The 24036-nt window shown below is 38.6% G+C and overlaps 1 protein-coding gene across 2 annotated transcripts; it reads left to right on the forward strand.

Annotated features, from left to right (window-relative positions):
- Positions 1-12065: 12065 nt before the first annotated feature.
- Positions 12066-19834, forward strand: LOC144381073 (endogenous retrovirus group K member 13-1 Env polyprotein-like). 2 transcript variants are annotated; one of them, XM_078066706.1, is made up of 3 exons: positions 12066-12641; positions 17445-17783; positions 18302-18433. In XM_078066706.1, the coding sequence occupies exons 1-3, from the start codon at positions 12507-12509 to the stop codon at positions 18326-18328; spliced, it is 501 nt and encodes a 166-aa protein (XP_077922832.1). In that variant the 5' UTR covers positions 12066-12506; the 3' UTR covers positions 18329-18433. The 2 variants fall into 2 exon arrangements, with proteins under 2 accessions (XP_077922832.1, XP_077922831.1); XM_078066705.1 differs by having other exon boundaries at positions 12104-12641; positions 17445-19834.
- Positions 19835-24036: the final 4202 nt, after the last annotated feature.

A 24036-nucleotide genomic window follows, 5' to 3' on the forward strand; every position in this document is an offset into this window, starting at 1 on the left:
ATTAGAAATATTATTATATATTCTAATAAAATTAGAAATTTAACTGCCCTGAATAATGTTATTCCGCACTGAGATACCTTAATCTGACTCTGCCATTGCCTCCCGGCTAGTTATATAGTTTGTTTCAATGTCTTTGTTTTACTGTATTAAGGAACACTAAAATGAATATTTTCCAGCAAAGAACCGTTTAGAAGATTTATTTGAATTTGCAAGTACATTTTCCTTTTTAAAAATCAATTTTATTGAGATATAGTTTATATATAATAAAATGCACAGATTTAATTATAAATATCAATGAGTTCTGACAAACGTACACTTCCTTATAACCATCAATACAGATATAGAATATTTTCATCACCTCTTAGGAAATCATTCAAATTAGGGGGAAAAAAGTAAGAGCTCTTGAGCCCCTTGCAGTCAATTCCATCCTCCCCCCAATTCCCCATCCCAAGGCCATTTACCAACTTTCTATCACCACACTGTAGTTTGGCCTATTCTAGGATGAGATATAAATAATCATACAATATTTATTTGAGTGTCTGGCTCTTTCAGTTCAACATAATAATTTTGGAGTTCATCCATGTGGTCATCTGTACCAGTAGTTTGTTTCTCCATATCACAGAATACTATTCCATTGTATGAATTTATTCATTCCTTCATGTGTTGGGGGACATTTGGGTTGCCTCCAATTTAGGAGATTAGGAATAAACCTTTGTCAACATTCTTATACAAGTCTTTTTGTGGACATAGTGTTTTATTTCTCTTGGATAAATACCTAAGAGTAGAATTTCTGAGTCATAAGGTAGATGCATGTTTATAAGAACGTACATCTTCCAAAGTAAGTGTACCATTTCACATTCCAACCGGCATTATATAGGTGTTCCTGTTGTTCCCCATTCCTGCCAACACTTATCACTCTTCCCAGTCACGTAAGACGATAGGACAGTGAGACCACACGACTTCATGTCTGAAGACTGCAACATTTCTGAGATCAGGAAACAATGAAAAGAAGAGACTTTTAAACTGAGATTGCAAGATAATGCAATCTCTCAATTTCCTGGTCCAAGATTTGATTACTCAGTGATATACTCAGGTAAGAGAATTAACTAGGGAAGAGCATTTTCTTTGCCTTTGAGACTTCCTCAGCCTCAAAGCCCGCACATCAGCTCAAAGGTTTAAAAAGTTTGGCACGTTTCTCTTACTGCAAGCCAAGATTGTTCTTGAGGTGGAGGCTTGTTCCTCCACCTGTCTTGACCCCAACCTCAGCAACTGCACCAAGTCAAAGTGTTCTCCATCTTTTGTTCACCAGTAGTTTATCTCTCTGGAAAGTTTAGTTCTTTTAGATTTATTTGTGCCTGTGAAACAGGATTGTCACAAAATGGTGGTTTTGAACAAAAGTATCAACGCTTGGTGTCTTGGGAAACTTGTATCATTGGGGGTGAAGGTCTTTCATGTTTTTTTACATCCTCACCATAAGCAGAGCTCTTACTTTTTCCCCCCTAATTTAAATGATTTTCTAAGGCTATACTCCCAGAAGAACATTATTAAGTCAAGAATAATAAATGTTTTTGTGACGATTGCCAAAAATAATAGGATGAGTGTTATTCTTCAAAAGAAAATGTGCTCTTTTTCACAGTTACTCTTTTTCACATTACCCTACAGATTTGAAACAGGACTCATTGAATTTTATTGCATTCATTTTGTTAAAATATTTGTATCTTGTTCTCAGGCTTATTTGCATTATATACTCTCCCCTCATCTCTGCTCGTTTATTTGAAACTCATTTATTCAAGAGCAGTCTTAGTTAGAGAATGACTTTTCCTTCACTTTTACGGACAAAATGAAATAAATGAGAGCAACTGCTAATGGGTATGGGGTTTCTTTTTGGAGTGATTAAAGTTTTCTAAAATTGATTGTGGTATGGTTGCACAACTCTGAATATAATAAAAATCACTGAATTGTACACTTTAAATGGGTGAGTTATATGGTATGTGAATGTTATCACAATAAAGCTGTTATTTAAAAATGAAATAAGGGAATGAAATATGAATGTCAATGAAGCTTCTATGATATGTCTCCAACAACTAAATTCTTACCCAACTGGGGTAAGGAACACATTTCCTAAAGGAAACCAAAATCAGCTTTATGGGACAACTTCCAAGCACACTGAAAAAAGAAAGAAAATGATCTGATCTACCAGAACATTATCATAATAATTATAATAAGAATGAATTACATTTTGTTTGATATCAGGCACTGAGCTACACATTTTAAATGAATTATCTCATTTAATCTTTGTATCAACTCTGGAGAGTTACTATTATTTATTACGTATTTTTGTAGGTGAAAAAAAACTGAGATTTAATTCAAAGCAAGTAAGTGAAAGATTCAGGGCTAACTCTCAGGTTTGTCTGACATAATTGTTTTGGATCTATTGCTTCTTAATATTAGAGCATAACATTCAAGAAGATTCCATTGCTGTTGATTGTGGCTAAAAAATCCACACATGCAGATGCACACACTCAGAGTCATGCGAAGTATAACAAACATTTCTCAGGCCAAGAAAAATCAGCCTGCTCTGATGAAAACCTAGATCCAGAAATTCTAAAAGCCTGAATCAAGAAATCCTAAATTCTTTGGAGGTTAACTGGAAGCAGGGGATGCCAATATATCTTCCAGCTTGAGCTGGCTAAAAGTTTATAGTTGTGCTCATATTCAATACCAATTTAAAACCTCATTGATCCTGTGTCCAACCACAATAATAATACTTTAAGTTCTATGACACCTTGTAGTTAATGAAGATATTTTAATGGTTAAGACAAGCTATGGCCAGCTTTTTGGGAATTATCAAATATTAGTTTTGCAAGAAATCTTTGAAATTTTATTTTATTAATAAGGACACATTTCCTAAAGAAGTGAAGGCAATTTTCCAAGATAAAGAATCTTCAGAAAGAAAGGAAACTGTCTCAGGTGTGTTGAACCAGGGTCCAGGAATCCTTTTACCACATTGCACTGATTATTACTGATAAATAAATGTTCTTACACGTTCTTCTCTCCAGTCCGTGGTAAATGCCCAACATTGGCCCAATAATCACTCACGATACTGCCTCCGTGGTTTCTAGTACAGTCTGCTCTCTGATTGCAGACTCTGGGAATAAACTTGGCATTATTCCAGACTCTGTTCCTGCCAAGTCCAATTTCATTAGGGAGTAATAAAGAACAACAATACACATTTTTACTTTAATGTTCAAAGAACATTTCTGGATCATTGAATTTTGGACAGCATTTCATCTGTGGGATGCAAATTATTCTAATTACAACAAGTTTACCTTATAAGAAAATAACACCTGCTTTTTCAAGGCAATATCCCCTGAACACTACTGAATTAAATAAGATTAATTTTTTTTGTATTTAATAGTAGTTAGGAAAGAATGAAAAAGAAACAAGGACTTGTGTTTGCCACTAGGGAAAGCATTGGATAATGAACTTTATGGAAGGAACACTTCGAATTTTATATTGTGTACATTTCTACTATGTGCACTCAATAAAGTATATACAAAGAAATAATAGCATATAAACCTTGTTAGCAATTCTTTAGTGTTGACATTCCAAAAGTAAACTACTCCTAGAAATAAATTAAACATGAGGAACTGAGATTTGCATTATACATAAGCAAATTTTCCAGGTAACTAAGGCTTATATCTCCAAGATGCATCACTGTGTTTATTTCATTATTCATTCTGTAAGTTTAAATTCTGTATAATCCTACTGTGTTCGCCAGGCACTGGGCTAACCCTGTGGCACAGCAGAGGACATGGTCCCCACCCTCATGGAGTTTTTGTAATGATACATGGGATCATTATTGAAGACATCTCATTTTTACCTTTTAAACCAAGGGTAATCTATGTATGTTCATACAGTCTCAATGGCTTTTGATGAACATCCATTATTGAAGTAAAGTACTAGGACTATATTTTAGACTTTGTGTGTCTTCCTCTTAAGTAAAAGTCGACCAACCTCTATGGTTGCATGCCCAAATTTACCACATTTGTAGTATTTTTCATTCTTTCATTTTCTAATCATCCATGAGAGGTGAAACCAAGTAAGTAAACTTGTTAAAAATTATATGTTTGGTGAGATTCTGAAATACATTCTTATAAAGTACCTGGTCACTTGCAGGGACTCTGGGAAACTTCAGTGATTTGAACAGAACTTTGGGTTCACATATTTGCTAAAAGTTAGAGCTCCCCATCAATGAAATTACCTATACTTAACTCTGTTCTCTGTATGATGTCGGCAGAAGGGGAAATTGGTAACTGGGCTGCTTGCGCTACCATAACAAAATACCATAAACTAGGCAGCTTACACAACAGAAATTTCTCACTGTTCTGGAGGCTAGAAGTCCAAGATCTAAGTCCAACAGGGTCAGTTTCTGGGGAAAACTCTCTCCCTGGTTTGCAGGTGGCCACCTTCTTATGGTGTCCTCACCTGGCAGAGAGAGAGAGAGAGAATAAGCTCTTTGGTGTCTCTTTCTTTTTTAAAAAAAAAAAAAATTATTTGAGAGAGAGATAGAAAGAGAGACAGAGAGTGGAGGGAGGGGCAGAGGGAGAGAATCTCAAGCAGACTCCCCACCCAGCACAGAACCCAACGTGGGGCTCAATCTCACAACCCTGAGATCATGACCTTAGCCAAAATCAAGAGTCAGATGCTTAACCAGCTTAGCTACCCACACGTCCCTCTAGTGTCTCTTCTTATAAAAACACTAATTTTATCATATAAAGGCCCCACTTTTATGACCTCATTATCTAAATTACTTCCTTAGGAGTTACAGCATTACCATTTGAGTTTGGGAGGACACCAATATTCATCCATAACAGTTGGTTAAACTAAATAATATAATAATTATTATATCATTATTACTATCATTTAAATAGAGATGTGTGTGGAAATTCTGAGATATTTATTTTAGTGATCTTTGGTTGAGTGCCAATTTGTAGTCAAACTCAAAAATGGCGTCTATTTTTTGGCTCTCTTAAAAAGGATGTGAAAGTACTATGGCCTGCAGTTAATTTATACAATCAAAGATTTCGGTTTCCATTGTATTTTTTAAAATGCGGTAGACAAAAATAAATAAGTAAATAAAATGCTGTAGACATCAATGAGTGCAGAAATAAGTATACTATTGGGCGCCTGGGTGGCTCAGTCGTTAAGTGTCTGGCTTCGGCTCAGGTCATGATCCCAGGGTCCTGGGATCGAGCCCCACATCGGGCTCCCTGCTCGGCAGGAAGCCTGCTTCTCCCTCTCCCACTCCCCCTGCCTGTGTTCTCTCTCTCGCTGTGTCTCTCTCTATCAAATAAATAAATAAAATCTTTAAAAGAAAAAAAAAAAGAAATAAATATACTATTATCAAGCACATATGTCTCTCAAGGTCAGATTAAAAGCTGTATTAAGCATTTTCGTTAAGAGATTGATATTGCTGTTTGATGAGGTGAATGAAAGAGCAAAATTCACTGATCAAATTTGTTTTTCAGTACAGCCTCCAAATAGGAATGAGGCTTGGTTGTTATCAAGTTTCCAATGACTGTCCTTAATGTAGCAGTTGTAAAACTAATCAAGTGTAGTGATCCTTCATCTGGAAATTCCTCAGACTTCATCTAATGGATCTTTAAGTTGTTTGTCCAGACAGGGGTCAGTGAATTAAGCTAGTGGTTTTATTGTTGGTGGTATTGTCTAATGGGATGATACAATAGACAAAAAACACTGTAGTTTACCTTCATAGTAAATATACATTATGAATATTTTTTACTTATATACTGCAGTGGGACCACGAGTCCCTCGTTTCCAGCATGAATATTACTTGTCTTCAATCAACAGACTGCGGAGCACACAGTGTTTGCTGAACTAGCTGAGCACTTAAACTTGCAGTATTTCTTAAACTGTAATGTGTAAGTGAACAACCAAAGATATTGTTAAACTGCCCTTTCTAATTTTCAGATCCAGTAGGTGTGGGTGGAGTCCAAAATTTTGCAATTCTAGGAGTGATACTGATGCTGCTGGCCCAGACCACCCTTTGAGGAACAAGGCTTCAAAAGGCCGAAAGCACAATTCTTTTTTTTTTTTTTTAAGGTTTTTTTTATTTATTTGAGAGAGAGAGAGAGATGAGCAGAGGGAGGGGCAGATGGAGAGGGAGAGGGACAAGCAGATTCCCTGTTCAGCCTGAAACCCTACACGGAGCTCGATCCCAGGACCCCAAGATCATGACCTGAGCCAAAGTCAGACTCTTAACCCACTGAGCCACCCAGGCGCCCCACAGTTATTTTTCCTAAAAATCTGCAAAACGGATATCACTAAAATAACATTGCTATCCTACTCTTTATGGTTGCTTGGGGAATTGATGAGATTACATATATAAAGCAACTGGCACAAAAAGAGTGTAAAAACTATGAAAACTACTAATTGGATAAACAAAGACATTGTCTATTATGATGAATTTTATGTAGCTGAGTTTACCTAGGGCAGAGAATTTGAAGGGTTTGTTATGGTAGCATGGGCACGTCAGTAAGAGTTTGTTGAAAATATTAAATTCTAGAGATATGAGATTTTTATTTCAAAAGCAGGAGTAAATTCATCATTGGCTTTCACTCATGGTGAGGACAAGGTAAAAGCAATAATTTCATCTGGCAAAATTAAAGTTTTGGAAACCAGTGTGGACATTTGTGCAGTAATATGGATTTGACTTGATGAGGCATGCAGGTAATGGTGGAAATAATGAAAAGGTGGAAAGAGGCCAACAGATATTGAGTGCCTCCTCTCGGCCAGGCAACGTGCTCTACAGGACACTGGCTGCATGGAAAACCATCTGGGAGACTTTCAGAATGTGTGCACACATATTCAGACTTCACTCTCGTTTCTCACCAGAATCTCTGCAGGAAGGTCCAAGCAAATCTTTTTAAAAGCTCTTTACAGCATCTTTTTCTTATGACAGGTATACCAGTTCCCCTGGAAGACTTCTCCCCAGCACTCCTACAAGGAGACCATCACTCTTTCCCTTCTCCACATCTCCTCAAGACTGGCCACCTTCTTGTCATGTCTCCCACAGAAGAGAAAAATGGTTACAGCAGATAATCCTGTACTCTGATAACCTGACAGCCTTCTCTTTTTGTTCTCAAAAGTCTAGATTGAAAGGAAAAGATATTTTTAAATTAGCCGTGTTTTCTCCTTACCTCTCTGCTCAACCTAATTCCTCTAAGGCAATTAGAATTCTCAGGAGGTGTAGACAAGAAAGAGATGCACACAGTTCAATATTTCAAGATCCTTTCTCACTATAATAAATGGCCTGAGTCAGGGTGTGATTTTAGGACTAACTGAGTCCCAAGTACATATTTATTATTCCTACTATGCCCAGCTGCCAAGTATCGCAAGTTATCTAGGAAAAAGCAATTAAATTAATAATGACTTTTGCTTTTCCTTTTCTAAGACAGAAAAGAAATAAGAGTCAGTATTTCATCTCTCAAGAAATATACCCTGAAATAGGGGAAATATGGTGCCATAATCAGAGTGACATCTTTATCTTGAGCTACGAGGCTCTTGTCACAGATTCCATTTCATCAACATCTCCAACTTCCAAATATTTTTGGTCCAGTTCAGATTTTAGAAACTGAATGTCACCCTTTCCAATAGATCTTTCTCTCCCATTTCTGCCATTTAAAAGTTTCTCTTATGTCTCTTACCTGACTTGATTGGATCAGATCTCCCTTCTATCAGAGCATAGTTTGTAAAGTTTGCTTCCTTTTAGTTTTCTTGAACAGAAAGGTTGAGTCTACCCAGTTAAAAACCTGTATGCATTAATAGTCCCATCACAACCCTGAATCCTTTTTCAAAATTGGCATTTCCTCAGTATGTATGTTCTCTTAATATACGTTTTTTTATTTTATTTTAATTATTTTTTAAAGATTTTATTTATTTATTTTAGAATGACAGAAAGAGCTCGTGTGAACAGGGGGAGGGGCAGAGAAAGAGGGAGAGAGGGAATCTCAAGCAAATTCCTCACTGAGCACAGAGCCTGACGTGGGGTTCAATCTCACAACCCTGAGATCATGACCTGAGCTGAAACCGAGAGTCAGATACTTAACCAACTGAGCCACCCAGGTGCCCCATTAATATGTGTTCTTTTAAAGTTTTAAATTTAAATTTAGTATTGCATTGCCCTCTGATCTTTTCTTTAAAGCTTCTCTAAAATATGTCTACGATATTTTCCTGGGAACAGTGATTCTCAGCTCCAGCTACACATTAAAATCTTTTTTTTTTTTTAAGATTTTATTTATTTATTTGACAGAGAGAGACACAGTGAGAGAGGGAACACAAGCAGGGGGAGTGGAAGAGGGAGAAGCAGGCTTCCCACGGAGCAGGGAGCCCGATGAGGGTCTCAATCCCAGGACCCCGGGATCATGACCTGAGCCGAAGGCAGACTCTTAACGACTGAGCCACCCAGGTGCCCTACACGTTAAAGTCTTTTGAAGGCTGCTGATGTTAAAATCTTTTGAAGGCTGCTGACAGCCCTGCTGGCCTGGATCCGGGAGCCCTGGGAGGAGTTGTTTTCCATCGGACTCCGGACTGTGATCCAAGAGACCCTGGATCTCGATGGGTGAGGCCTCCCTGCCCAGCCCTCCTGGCCTCAGGAGACATGGCTGCGGAAGCTCTCTCTCCGGACTCTGGCTGTGGACTTCTCCGGCCTGTGGGAGCTCCTCAGCGAGGCCTCAGATGAAAAAAAAAAAATTGTTGCTGGGCCCAATTCAATTAGAATCTCTGGGGTGACACCACGTGTGAGTTGATTTTTTGAATGTCAGGATTGAGAATTGCTACTTTAGATCACACGTTGCTTCAAAAATGTCCCTTCTCTTTTCCCTAAAAAACAAAAACAGAAACAAAAATAGCTGCAGGGCATAGGTTTAGCTAAAGGGAGCCCCGGAAGGGCTTGGCGGCCTGGATGCTGGGGATCCCAAGAGAGAAATGTGAAAGTCACAGAAGTGGAGGACATAATTCAACCAAGGTTATTTACTCAGCTACTAGATACTGTATTTATAGTCCTCATTTCAGCTAAAGCTCGTGAGACTGTAGAAAGTACCTTTTGCTCAAAATCAATCTTTTAGTGGATTGACGATCAATGACTTGTGTTTCTCTGGTCTGCAGGAAGGCTGTGGGGAGAAGAGCCAGAGTCAACCATGCCTCAATTGTAGCTTCTCATCCTGTCAGTCCCATGGCCCCTGAACTTGCCGGGTAAAGAGGTTCTTTTCAGATTTATTAATGAAGGGCCCAGAATTTCTAGCTAAACCCCTACCACAGGGGCCCCAAGCACAGGAGCATCATGGGGTAGCCTGTGGTTCAGAATTTGAGACTAGGCACCATAAAAACTACTCATCATGACATTGCTCTCCATTTTGAGCTCGTCACTAACCAATACGTGCCTCGGTTTCCTCACAGGTCAAAAGGATGTGGGATCAAGTGCCATACACACCTCAAAGGATTTTGTGAAATGAGACAATCATACAGCTAAGTGTTGGAAAAACTCCCAAGTACAATTCAAATAAAAAATGAATTTTATCACTGTGATTATTTGTGAATGATAAATTTGGCCCACTTTCTTCTATTTATTGCCAACTTTTGAGACAGAATGGAATTTGGAAAGTAAAAATGAGGGAAAAAGAGTCACATTGCAGTATATTTAATGATATGAAGCCAGTGAAAACAGAGAAAATAAACTATTTTATAGGAAAAGAAAAGAAAGACATCCCGGGTATTTGTGATGACAATGAAAATTTGGGGGGAGGGAAAATAGGTTTTTTTTTTAATTTTGCCTTATTTACAAATGTCTTCTTTCTGCTGAAACATACTTACATTCCCCTTAGCAACCTAAGCATTGGTTAGGGCAGAAATGGCTGACTTTTAATGTAAGTTGAATTCTTAAAACTCCAGAAGGAACTTTTGTCACTTTCTAAGCCAAAATAAAAATTCAGTCTTTATCCTTATTATGTTCTCCAGGGAAATTTCAGCTCCTCAGTATAGCCCCTGGGACATGCTGCTGAAAAGCTGTTTGGCTGCTCTGGAGAAAAAGATCTCAAACTTCCCCTGAGATGCCATTATAACTGCTCATTTCAGATATTTATACACAAAATGACTTTATTCTCAAAATAATTTTTCAGAAATGTGTTTTCCAAGTGATCAACAATATTTAAATTCCATATCAGAAATTACATACTGGTAAAGAAGTTAACCTCATAAGAGACCAGGAAAAATTGTAAAATGTTCTATAAATATCCAAGGGTTTCATCATTATTTGTGAAAATAGTACACGAGGGAAAACGTGTTCCAAAGCCATCAGGAAAAATTGTGTTCCATTTAGTTCCTACCATGGTTACTCCTCTATTCTGTTTGCCCTCAACATTTGTGAAATTAGTCAATGCTATATTACTTTACTTTTATGATTAACTTTGGGTGAGTGTTTATAAAGATCAGTGGAAACTTTCCTCCTTAAAGGCAAAATTGCATATTATTCTATATGCACTCAATAAATACTTATAAATCACCTGCTAATTTGAATCACATGAAATTGATTTTCATGAGTCAAATGTGATTCAATACCAGCAAATTTATATGCCTAATCTCCTACAGACTAACTCTTGTCAATCACTTTTTCAAATATCAGGTTGTTTGTCTTTAATTTTTAAATATCTAAAAAATGTTTTCTCATATATGTCAAAAGTTTAACTAAGTGTTTTTTCTCTCTGCTTAGGGTAGACATTTGTACTTTATGGCAGATAAGTAACATTTCTTCATGACTATTTTGATGACTATTTCAAGTATTTTTTTAAAAATTTTCTTTTATAAGTCTTAACATTTTTCTCTATAATTCATGGATTTTAGTTACATTCTTTTGATGTTAAAGAAAAATATCTTGAAGATAGGGTAAATTGAACTAGAATGTTTTAGCTTTACTTTCTTCTTGGATTCCATATTTTATCTATACACACATAAGTCACAAATTAGCTAACAACATTCTTCTTTCTTTTTTTTTTTTAAGATTTTATTTATTTATTTGAGAGAGAGAGAATGAGAGAGAGCGAGCACATGGGGGGGGGAGGGTCAGAGGGAGAAGGAGACTCCCTGCCGAGCAGGGAGCCCGATGAGGGACTCGATCCAGGGACCCCAGGATCATGACCTGAGCCGAAGGCAGTCGCTTAACCAACTGAGCCACCCAGGAACCCCATTCTTATTTCTTTAACATCATTTTCCAACTCTGTTCATGCAAACTTGAAAAAGCAAATTCTCTAAATTCGTGCTGCAACAGGTGCTGAGGCAAGTATTTTTACCATTCAGTTAGTCAGTCCTAGTTTTTTCTTTCCCCTTCCCCTGACAGAAAAAAATGTTGAAAAATGTTTATTTTGCAAAGTATGGATTTCCCTTTCAGTTACAACCAGAAATCACAAATGTTTATAATGTCTAACAAAGACATGCTCACATCTCTCATCACTGATTTAATTCAACTTTCATTTTTCTCCTCACCATCAAACCACCAGAAACTCCACAAATACTAAAAAACAAAACATTATGAGGACTATACACTCAGATTGTCATTGTTTTCCCTCCCCTGCCTCTTCCATTCTGTTTTCTGTTGTGTAGATCACATTCTAAGATCATTTGTCTATCAAGCTACGCTTTCAAAATGCTGATCTCCCAGAGAGCCTGTATTTCCTAGAGGGTAATTCTAGTTCTTTCCCTTTTCATTTACTAAGATTCCTTGTCAATAGAATGAGTCCATTCTTTCCCATCCCAATTTTCTGCCCCTCAGTTTCAGTTTAGGCATATTTAGAGATTGTTTCACTCATTCTCCATACTCCTCTTCTGGGCAAATGCCTTTCCCTCCCTAGGAGTTTTTTTTGTTTTTTTTGTTTTTATGTTATGTTAATCACCTGAGGCCAACATAGGCATGTGAGCCCTCTGTGGCCGGAATTGTTTGTGTGCTGTGGCGCACGCAGGGTAAGGTCGGGAACGCCCAGGCCTGAGAGGGGGAAAAGTCTCCCTCGCCTTGTTGTGTGCCTATGCCTCAGGCATCCGGTCAGCTGAGAAATGGCTCATGATGTTTTGAGTAATCTTGGGCACATTGTTCCTTGTGACGCCCACCGAGGAGAGTGGCTTCGTGTGCGGGGATGTGATGATCAGATAACATCCTGCTTCAAATGTATATGCGGGGTGTTGTCTGATCTCAGCATTCCTGCATAGGGTTTGATTTTATGTAGTTTCGGGGAATGGGTCATAAGGTACCTTTGCATAAGAACTGATCAGAGAATGAGATTTACTTAAGATATGTAATTATTCCGGTGCAACCGAATTTGATTTTGTCCTCTCTTGCGTAAAGAAGTATCGGGATATCTTAATGCTTACATTGTTAATCAGTAACAATATATTTTGATTGTAAAGAGCATAAAAGATGTCAAGAAATAAACGGCAGTATGCAGTTGCAAGTGCTGCCTTTGCTCTGCATCCCCTGTGTCCCGGTGATTTCGCGACCCTTACCCAGGGACCCCAACGCACTAGACGTTGACAATTGGCGCCCGAACAGGGACCCTGAAGGACGTTCAGGAAGGGTGAGTAATTTAATACAATACAGGGTCATGGGACAAGAAACCTCTACTCCTTATGTTCGAATGCTGAAGCATTCACTTGCTGTCTATGGCATTACTGTCGCTTCTACTGATATTGAGATGTGTTTGAAAGTGGTTCGAGACTGGAATCCTTGGTTTCCCGAGGAGGGCTCCCTGGAGGTGGATAATTGGCGGCGGGTCCGCCATAATGTAGAAAAGGCCATGAGGCAGGGGGAAAAGATTCCTGTACGATTTTGGTCCATCTGGTCGATTATATTTACAGTGTTAAGAGCAATGGAGGATGATCGCACGGTTGAGAATTTTCAGAAGGAAGTGGCTCCTTCGATACAGGACCTTCCCCTTGATACAGATGAGAAAAAGGCAATAGAAAAGGATGCCTTTAAGCTTGCACTGCCTCGCGAACCTAATGAGTGCGATAGCGATGAATCGAAACTGAAAGTAACGTCGGATCCCGAGACCGAGCACTTATGGAAGGTTTTTCAGCGGGTCATGACCATGGCGGGGGAATCTAAGAAAAGGCCTTCCGCTCCGCCTTTGCCGCCCGCGCTAGCCTTTTCTCCCAAAAATCCTTTTCTTTCTGCTGCTTTAGCTGAGCTTGATGCGTTAAAGGATAATGACGATGAGAGTGAGGATGACAGACCTATCTTTGCCTTTCCGGTTATTAGGCCTCCCCCGGTCCAGGGAGTAGCACAAGCACCATATTATGAAGGTATTTCAATAGATGATATTGGTCGCTTGAAAAAGGCAGTGACTTTATATGGACCGCAATCACATTATGTCAAAGAGCTACTTCTAGGTATAGCTCGACATTATTGGAGAGTCCTTTGTAGAGCTCTCTTAAAGGAGCCTGAATATCTGCAATGGCAGATGTGGTTCTCCGAGCTCTGTATGGATCAGGCTCATCAGAACGCTTTAAGTAACAATCCTCGGGTCCAGGCTATAACTTATCAAATGTTGGCGGGAATAGGTCAATATTCTGATATTGCTGCTCAAGTTATTACCCCTGAAGAAATCCATGATCAATTACGGGAAATTAGTTTAGAAGCTTGGGATCGTATTCACCCAAAAGGAGAACATTATGGATCTTGGACTAAGGTTATTCAAAAGACTAACGAGCCTTATGTCGAGTTCTTATCACGATTAAAATTAACCTTGGAGAGAACTGTCATAGGGGAAGAAGCTAGACAGCAGCTGTTAAAACTGCTGGCATATGAAAATGCTAATGAGGATTGTAAGAGAATTATATTGCCTATTAAAGATACAGGAGATATTAATGCTTTCATGAAGGCCTGTAAGGATGTTACATCAGAGAGTAGAAAGATGCAGCTGTTTGCTGAAACAATGGCCACTACCTGGCATTCCTTGCAATCTAAGCAACTCGAGAACATGAAATGTTTTGGTTGCGGTCAATTAGGGCATTTGAAAAGGAACTGTAAAGAAAAGAAACCTGACAAAGGGCGCGGACCTGGAATTTGTCCACGATGTAAGAAGGGAAAACATTGGGCTCGAGAATGTCGCACTAAATTAAATACAAGTTTTGCAGAAAAGCCGCAGGGAAACTCGATTTCGGGCCCTACCCCGGGCCCAGGACAAATGAACAGGGGAAACCAACCATATTCTCCCTTAGCCCAGCTACCCAACACAGTGCCGCAGTGGACATACCAGCCATAAGGCCATTTACTTTAAAAGGAGGGGATAGACCTCAGAAAATTCCTACTGGAATTTATGGACCCTTACCAATTGGCACTTTTGCTCTATTAACAGGTCGCTCTTGTTTGACATCAAAAGGAGTGACTGTTCACTTAGGTATAATTGATGCTGATTACAGAGGAGAAATTCAAGTTCTTATGTCTTCCCTAGTTGATGTGTCCTTTGAAGCAGGAGAACGAATTGCCCAGTTATTGTTATTACCCTATCTCCCCATAGGTCAGACTACCGCTGTCAGGCATGGAGGGTTTGGCAGTACGGATCAAAAATGTGTTTTTTGGGCTACACAAATAACTCGTATGCAGCCCTTGATGACAGTTAAATTGAATACGAAAGATATTACTGTCTTGTTGGATACAGGGTCAGATATCACTATTATCAAAACTGTTGATTGGCCTGAAAATATCCCCTATAATGAGATTCCTTGTCAGATAAAAGGAGTTGGCAAGGCACCTGTCCGAAGTATTGGCTTAGCCACTCAATTTGTAACATTTACCTCCCAGGATGGGCAACTGGCCGTGTTAAAACCATATATTTTAGATGTTCCTTTAAATATTTTAGGCCGTGATGTTTTAGAACAGTGGGGAGCTCACCTGGAATTTTGATTATAGATGGAACCTATTAAAATATTATGGAAATCCGAAGATCCCTTGTGGATTGAACAATGGCCATTAACTAAGGAAAAATTGGCTGCTGCACACCAATTGGTAAGAGAGCAATTACAAAAACAACATATTGAACATTCCACTTCTCCGTGGAACTCTCCAATTTTTGTCATAAAGAAAACTTCAGGTAAATGGCGTTTACTTACAGATTTACGTGGAGTTAATAACTCCATGTTCCCCATGGGGGCTCTCCAGCCTGGGGTACCTTCACCGGCTGCCTTGCCGAGGGATTGGCATACAATGGTAATTGATCTACAGGATTGTTTTTTCACTATCCCTGTACATAAAGATGATAGGAAGCGTTTTGCCTTTTCACTTCCTTCTATAAATAGGCAGGGACCTCACCAAAGGTTTCAATGGAAGGTTTTGCCTCAAGGCATGATGAATTCCCCTACGATGTGTCAACTTTATGTTGACGCTGCCTTGCGTCCCGTGCGTCAAAAGTGGCCTCAGGTGTATATAGCTCATTATATGGATGATATTTTGTTTGCTAGCCCCCATCAAAATGAGTTAGAAGAAATCTTAAAATTATTGCCAGAGTATTTTATTCCTTTTGGATTGGTAATTGCTCCAGAAAAAATTCAAAAAGGAAGTATTATAAATTATTTAGGATATGTGATAGAAAGAAATACTGTTAGACCACAAAAAATAGCTATACGAAGGGATAATTTGAAGACTTTGAATGATTTTCAAAAATTATTAGGAGATATTAATTGGTTACGGCCATCTTTAGGTATCCCTACTTATCAATTACATAATTTATTTGATACATTACAAGGAAATTCTGATATTCATAGTCCCCGACAGCTTACTGCGGAAGCAGAAAAGGAATTACAATTTGTGGAAGAAAAAATTAAATCCGCTTTTCTTACTCGCATTGATCCTTCTTTACCCTTGACAATGTATATTTTAAATACATGGCAATATCCCACAGCTATTATTGGACAAAAAGAGTTGCCTGCTGAATGGATTTATACTAGACATCATTTTTCAAAAAATATCACTCCTTATGGTATTCAGATTGCATATTTGATAGAACAGGCTCAAGATAGAGCTATAATTATGACCGGATGTGATATTATGGATATAATTATTCCTCTTTCTAAAGATCAATTTTCATTTTTGTTACGGAATATAGAGGAATTACAGATTGCCCTTGCAGGGTATGTGGGACAAATTAATTACCGTTTTCCTAAAGGAAAATTATGGGATTGTTTTCGTAAACAAGAATTTATTATTCAGGATATAATTAGTGAACAACCTTTGGTTAATGCACCCACTCTGTTTACAGATGGGTCAAAAACTAAAAGTGCATATTGGACAACTAAAAGGTATTGGGTTCAAAATACAGATTTTAATTCAGTCCAACAAAATGAATTATTTGCCATCGCCCAAGTATTAAAAGATTTTCCCTCGGCTGTGAATATTCTTGCTGATTCAGCATATGCTGTTGGGGTCGTTAAAAATGTATATACTGCCGTGGTATGTTCTAATAAGTCCAACCTACTTAGTTTATTTTTACTCTTACAAACTTTGTTAAGAAATCGTAATACTCGTATTTATGTAACTCATATTCGCTCTCATACTAATCTTCCTGGTTCCTTGGCTTATGGCAATGCTCAAGTAGACGCTTTGGTGTCATTTGCATCTGCAGACGAGGAACATAATTTATTGCATACCAATGCTGGTAGATTACATGTTCAATATAAAATTCCTTATCGTCAAGCAAAACAAATTATAAAACAGTGTCCTATTTGCAGACCTTTACACTTACGTGCTGTAAAAGCTGGGGTTAATCCTCGAGGAACTTATGCCAACGAACTTTGGCAAATGGATGTTACTCATGTGGCACAATTTGGTCGCTTATCTTATGTACATGTTGTAATAGATACTTATTCTCAATTTATATGGGCCACAGCACAAATGGGTGAAACTGCACAACATGTTATTACTCATTTATTAGAAACGTTTGCTGTGATGGGTTTACCTTCCAATATCAAGACAGATAATGGGCCAGCATATAAAAGTAAAAAATTTCAAGCTTTCTGTTTGCAATATGGTATAATGCATAAAACAGGCATTGAATATAATCCCCAAGGACAGGCCATTGTGGAGCGTGCACACAATACTTTAAAATTGCAAATTAAAAAATTAAAAAGGAGAAAAACAGATCATATATTATCATTTACTCAATCTAATGCACGTTCCATTTTGTCACAAGTATTGTTTACATTGAATTTCTTGAATCTTCCGCAGGGAGATATTCTCTCGAGAGCAGAAAAACAATTCATAGAGGGAGAGACGGCTCCTCTTCCCTTGAATGAACATATATGGTTTAAGCCCGCTGCAGATGCAGAATGGCAGCCAGGAGTGTTGCTTTATAGAGGGAAAGGTTATGCTTATGTTTCCACAGAAGATGGACAAACCTGTTCCTGGCTCCCGGCAAGGTGGATCCGGTCACGAACCAATTCGGACGGCTGTCAGGCGACGCATGAAGGCCCCGAGAGTGCATGAATCGTTGTTACAAGCTGATGAATCTCTCCTGCAAGCTATGGCTCACTTACATTTGGATAGGCGTCATCATTGGCGGCCTCCGCCTCTTGCTTTACCCACTTGGGGGCATATTAAAAAGCTTGCTGGGGAGGGACAAAAAATCTTGAAGCAAACAAGGAAGCCTTGTACACCTGAGCATTTGTTCTTGGCCATGTGCGCTTTGCTTACTATGTCATCCCCTCCTATTGAGGCGACTAATGTAAGTTATTGGGCTTATATACCTAACCCACCTATGATGGAACCTGCACCTTGGGGAAGTGCAAATATTCCCATTTATACCTCCCCGATGATACTTTCGCCTCCTTGGAAGAATCTGACTTATCTTAATCAGGATGACGGTACCTTTTTTAATTTCCTGCATAGAGGGGATGGTCCATATATTTGCTTGGGTCCCTCGCCATGTGTAAATATGAATTGGCAGAATTGGATTTTACCTGGACCAATGGTTAATTCCTCTCGCACTCAATTACAGAGGCTTGAAGCATGGTCTCTTAATATGACCTGGGGAAATGTCACCTTTGATGAATTTCCCTCGTTCCCTGCTTGTCCTGATTTTACTTATATTGGAATGGCTTATAAGCCATTTAAATGGCAGGAATGTGTTGGTAGGTTTGCAAAATATTATAAGGATCTGCTTATGTGGGGACCATATGGTCAATTTTTACAAAATTGTTCAGAGTGGGATGTCTTGCGCTGTAATTTATCCTTGTCTTATAGGATGCCCCCACGGAACCGATGGAATGAATCTGTAGTAAATCATCGATTGATGGCTTGGGGAGATGGCGGCATCGCAGACCCTCGCATATCACATCAAAAATTTCCAGATCATATTCAAACACACTTATGGAAAGTTGCAGCTGCGCTTAAGACTGTCAGACTTTATAATGGAACCTTTTCCGGCACAGCAAAGACTGCGTCGGCTTATAATTTCACCATTTTTAAAGAAATTAATGTAACCGCATGTGTACCTTTACCATATCTAATTTTGATAGGAAATTTTAGTTTTAATGATGGAATTAGCTGTATTAAATGTCGATTGTATTCTTGTATTAATAGTTCTATAGAATTTAAACCAGGATATTCTCTTATGATTTTGCAACAACGCTCTCATATTTGGCTTCCGGTAAATTTAGAACGTCTATGGGCTCAAAATCCAGTGGATGCTCTGGTATTGGAATTTTTCAGGAAAGTTTTAAAACGAACTAAACGATTGATTGGTATTGTTGTAGCGGTCATTCTAAGTTTAATTACGGTAACCACATTAGCCACTGTTTCTGGAATTGCGTTACATACATCTTTGCAAACTAAACATTTTGTAGAAAATTGGCACCGTGATTCACGGGATCTTTGGCTTTCCCAAACTATGATTGATACTCGTTTGCAAACGCAGATAGATGTTCTTAGACAAACTGTTAGTTGGTTAGGGAAGAAGGTTTTAACAATTGAAAGACAAATTTGGTTGCGTTGTGATTGGAATTCCACATCCTTTTGTATTACTAATTTAAGATATAATGAATCTCAACATGATTGGAGTATTATCCAGAAATATTTAGAGGGCAATTCATCGGTGACAGATATGATTAATAATTTGCATACTAATATTCAGGAGATATTTGGAAAACCCTTTGAGAATGAGGATGCTGCTACATTGGCTCAGTCGTTTTTGAAGCAATTTGAAGGACTAAACCCGAAGGGAATTATTCAGAGCTTAGGGCATACCGCTGGAGGAATCGGAATTTCATTAATTTTTGTTATATGCTGTTTTCTGTGCATGTATGTATGTTTTGTTCGACCTTCCCGGAAGTCTATTGCCACCCTTTGGTGGGCGTTTCTTTCTAAACAAAAGAAAAAAGAAGGAATTGAGGCCAACATAGGCATGTGAGCCCTCTGTGGCCGGAATTGTTTGTGTGCTGTGGCGCACGCAGGGTAAGGTCGGGAACGCCCAGGCCTGAGAGGGGGAAAAGTCTCCCTCGCCTTGTTGTGTGCCTATGCCTCAGGCATCCGGTCAGCTGAGAAATGGCTCATGATGTTTTGAGTAATCTTGGGCACATTGTTCCTTGTGACGCCCACCGAGGAGAGTGGCTTCGTGTGCGGGGATGTGATGATCAGATAACATCCTGCTTCAAATGTATATGCGGGGTGTTGTCTGATCTCAGCATTCCTGCATAGGGTTTGATTTTATGTAGTTTCGGGGAATGGGTCATAAGGTACCTTTGCATAAGAACTGATCAGAGAATGAGATTTACTTAAGATATGTAATTATTCCGGTGCAACCGAATTTGATTTTGTCCTCTTTTGATTTTGTCCTCTTTTGCGTAAAGAAGTATCGGGATATCTTAATGCTTACATTGTTAATCAGTAACAATATATTTTGATTGTAAAGAGCATAAAAGATGTCAAGAAATAAACGGCAGTATGCAGTTGCAAGTGCTGCCTTTGCTCTGCATCCCCTGTGTCCCGGTGATTTCGCGACCCTTACCCAGGGACCCCAACGCACTAGACGTTGACAATCACCATACATTACATCATTAGTTTTTGATGTAGTGTTCCATGATTAATTGTTTGCATATAATACCCAGTGTTCCATGCAATACGTGCCCTCTTTAATACCCATCACCAGGCTAACCCATCCTCTCACCCCCTCCCCTCTAGAGCCCTCAGTTAGTTTCTCAGAGTCCATAGTCTTTCATGGTTCGTCTCCCCCTCCGATTTCCCCCCCTTCATTTTTCCCTTCCTGCTATCTTCTTTTTTTTTTTTTAACATATAATGTATTATTTGTTTCAGAGGTACAGGTCTATGATTCAACAGTCTTACACAATTCACAGCGCTCACCATAGCACACCTCCCTAGGAGTTTTATGTGAACTTTATCTAACCTCTTTGCCCACACTTGAAACATGCAGTTCTCCATTGCCCGAGTTCTCATTTCAGCAGCTGCCATCAGATGCTTGTCCACTGACTTAAAATCACCCTTGATATTTCTTTGCATGTATTTATTTTCCACTCTTTCCCCGTGGGAAGGGGGACAGGGGAGAGTAAGTAGGAATGTAGCTTGGAGCAGGGAAGAGGGAGGGGTGGAGGGCTGGGAGGGGGAGGCCAAAGTGGAAGGATGGGAGAGAGGAAGGCAGGACAAAACTGGAGAATGACTTGCTTCCTCTGAGCCTGTTACTTACTAGGAGTGCCCCGTTTCCAGAGCTCCTTAAGGCTAAGAGAAGGAAAACCAGTAGGAAGCATTGGGACAGTGCTGATAGAAAAATCAGTGTTACTCCAACAAGCAGCTGTGTAAACGAGGTAGTGCAAGAAGGACATGATATTAAGTGCTCAGTTCTTCACCTTTTTGGGGGTTCCTCCTCTCCCACTCCTACCCATGGCCCAGCTCCAACTCCTGCAAATACTGGCTGCACATTGGATCTACTGTTAGAATTCGCCTCCAATGTTTCATGTTCTCTTTATATTGAAACTCATCTCCTTTATATTGAAAAATCAAATCCAAATCTAAAACATTCTTACACTGAATTTTCTTGTCATCAATCCATGTCTTTATAGCATAATTTTGAATAACAACTGCATAAATTCACACTAGTTTTCTGTTGGATTGTCTAACCGAAGTTGGTTATCAACAGATATAGCTACTTTTAGGAGCTATATAACAAACAGGAGAATTAAATTAGAATTGGGTCTGTAGATGTGAAAGAGTAAAATCTGTCTGGAACTGAAAGACTAAAAATCAGCTTGGATTGAAACATAAAAAAGCACTGTTGCTGTGAATCAGGCTGGGAGGACAGACACAGATAAAGCCAACTGCAAAGAACAGGAAACGTTTTCTCCAAGGTCATGCAGCCCCTATAAACTGCTATCATGACCTCCTCTTTGTGCAACCACTGCTTTGTTACCAATGAGGCCCTAGGCCCTGCTTTGCTATCCCCACCCATCTATTACTGGGGATACCCCGTTGCTGTACCACCCTCACCTCATGACAGTACCCAGTCCCTAGTAATCCCTGCTTCTCCTAATCCTGCTTCAAAAACAGCATCCAACCCAGAACTGGTTTCCTTTCCCTTAGAGCTTCCTCAGAATCCTTCAGCAGGAAACCAAGCCTTTCAAAGGACAGTGCCATCCCCATCACCCACCCACCTTGCTCTGAAGACTGCCATCCACAGTTCTTCTGGAAAGTGCTTTCTTGCTTGCAAGTCAATAAACATGATTTTATGAAAGTACAGGTTTGAGCTTGGTAGACTTTGGCTGGTTGAGCTTTAACAGAAATCAAGTAGAATTTGGAAAGTTTTAATGATTTTTCTTGGAGACTTGGCTTACAGTTTGGAAATAAGATTTCCCAAAAGCTAGGATTTTTTTTTTTTTTTTTTGGTGGTATGTAATTTGTAAGAAAAAATGCCTTTTAAAAAGATCAAAATCCTTTGAGACATAATTAAATAAATATCTGAGGTTTCATGACTTCATCCCAAACCGACAACTTTCAATAATAAATAATAAAAATTTTCATTAATGGAGACATAACTTTTCTAACAGTCTTGACAGTTCGGCTAAGAAGGAATAAATTTCCATCTAGTGTTTGATTTAATTTTTTAACAAGTTGAAGTAACTCTGGGGTTTCTCTTCTCTAGAAAGCCTTGGATCTCCTCGGCAAACACCCAATATGAACATTATTTGCCTTCACTCTTCAAACAGGTCGCATGCTGTATATATTTGATTTAGATGTATGTTCCAGGTATGGCCTATTTCTGACATTGCTATATCATTCCATAATTTGTTTGTATACACTTATATTTCAGCTTTATGCACTATAACTTCAAAATACATTTTACATCCGGTGGGAAAATCCGTCCCCATGTTCTATTGCTTTTTCAAAACAGTCTAAATTATTCTACCAAGTACATTTTGTTAAAAATTGGTTCAATTCCAAAAGAAAATTATGTTAGAAATGTTCCCCATTTTAACTATCAAAAAATGACATTAAATTTCTAAATTAATTCTGAGATCTTTGAATTTGCTTTCTCAAGACTTAGTATGCATCTTCTCTTTTCCAAATATTATGTTGTTTCTCAGCAAAGTTCTTTTTTTAAAGATATGTATATAATATTTTTACTATTTTAAATGCAAAATGTATTATTTTTCTTTAATGAAGAAAATACACGATAGAAAATTTGGAAAGTACAAAAAATATATTATCATAGTCCTCATGCTCCTATTAGGCCATAATATCAACAATGTTCAGTGTTTTACAATCATATAGTTTTTCTTTTTTTTTAAATTTTATTTATGTATTTGAGATCTAGAGAGAGAGTGAGAGAGAGTGAGCATGATCTAGGGGAGGGGCAGGGGAAGAGGGAGAAGCAGACTGCCTGCTGAGCAGAGAGACCCACTCAGTGCTGGATCCCAGAAACCCCAGGATCATGACTGGATCCTAGCTGAAGGCAGATGTTTAACTGACTGAGCTACCCAGGTGCCCCAAATTCATATATATTTTCACATTTGTATTAAGTTAGTGTTTGACCGCATTATTCAATTATTAATTTCATTAGTATTTACAAACGTCCTTAGATTTTCTAGATGATCATATTATTACCTAAAAAGATTAATAATTCTATCCCAGCTTCTTAAGAAGTTCTACTTTCTATTCCTATTTCATGTGTGGTGGGCAGAAAATGGCCTCTCAAAGATGTCTATGTCCTAATCACTGGAACCAGGGAATATGTTATGTACATGGCAAAAGGAAATTAAGGTTGCAGATGGAATCAAGGTGCTAATCAGCTCACCTTAAAAGAAGGAAATTATCCTGATGGCCCTGATCTAATCACATGAGTCCTTAAGGCAAAAAATCTTTCTCAGCTTCAGTCTGAAAAGGATGTGGTGACAAAAGGTCAGAGAGATGAGCCATTCGAAGGATTCCATCCTTCGCTGGCTGTGGAGACTGAGGAAGGGAGCTGTGAGCCCAAGTGCGGGGGTGGCCTCTAAAAGCTGGAAACGCTTCCTCCCCTGGAGCCTCCAGAAAAGAATGCAGCCTTGACTACACCTTGATCTCACCCAGAGAGATTCCTGTCAGACTTCTGATTTACAGAACTGTAGGATAACGCATCTATGTTTTATGCTACTAAGTTTGTGACACTCTGCTGCTAAAGCAATAGAAAGCTAATGCATATGTCTTCTAACATTGATCTGAACAATATTAAATAATAATGTTTCAGATTTGGGGTAGAGAAAGAGATATTAAAGTTGAAAAAAACAAACGAGGCTGTCCTCTCTCAGCAACAAATGATGTAGGAATTCTCTTCTACTTCATTATATTTAATTAAATTTCTAACCTAGTTTTATTGATCTGGTTTCTAATGATACATTTTAATGCTTCATATTTCATCTCTCTGGTTTACTTAATTTATTTTTATGTATTAATTTCTTGAAGTACTGTTTTCAAAGGATTATACAAGATTTTTCTTC

The sequence above is a fragment of the Halichoerus grypus genome, chromosome 2, assembly GCF_964656455.1.
Source record: "Halichoerus grypus chromosome 2, mHalGry1.hap1.1, whole genome shotgun sequence".
Taxonomy (NCBI): domain Eukaryota; kingdom Metazoa; phylum Chordata; class Mammalia; order Carnivora; family Phocidae; genus Halichoerus; species Halichoerus grypus.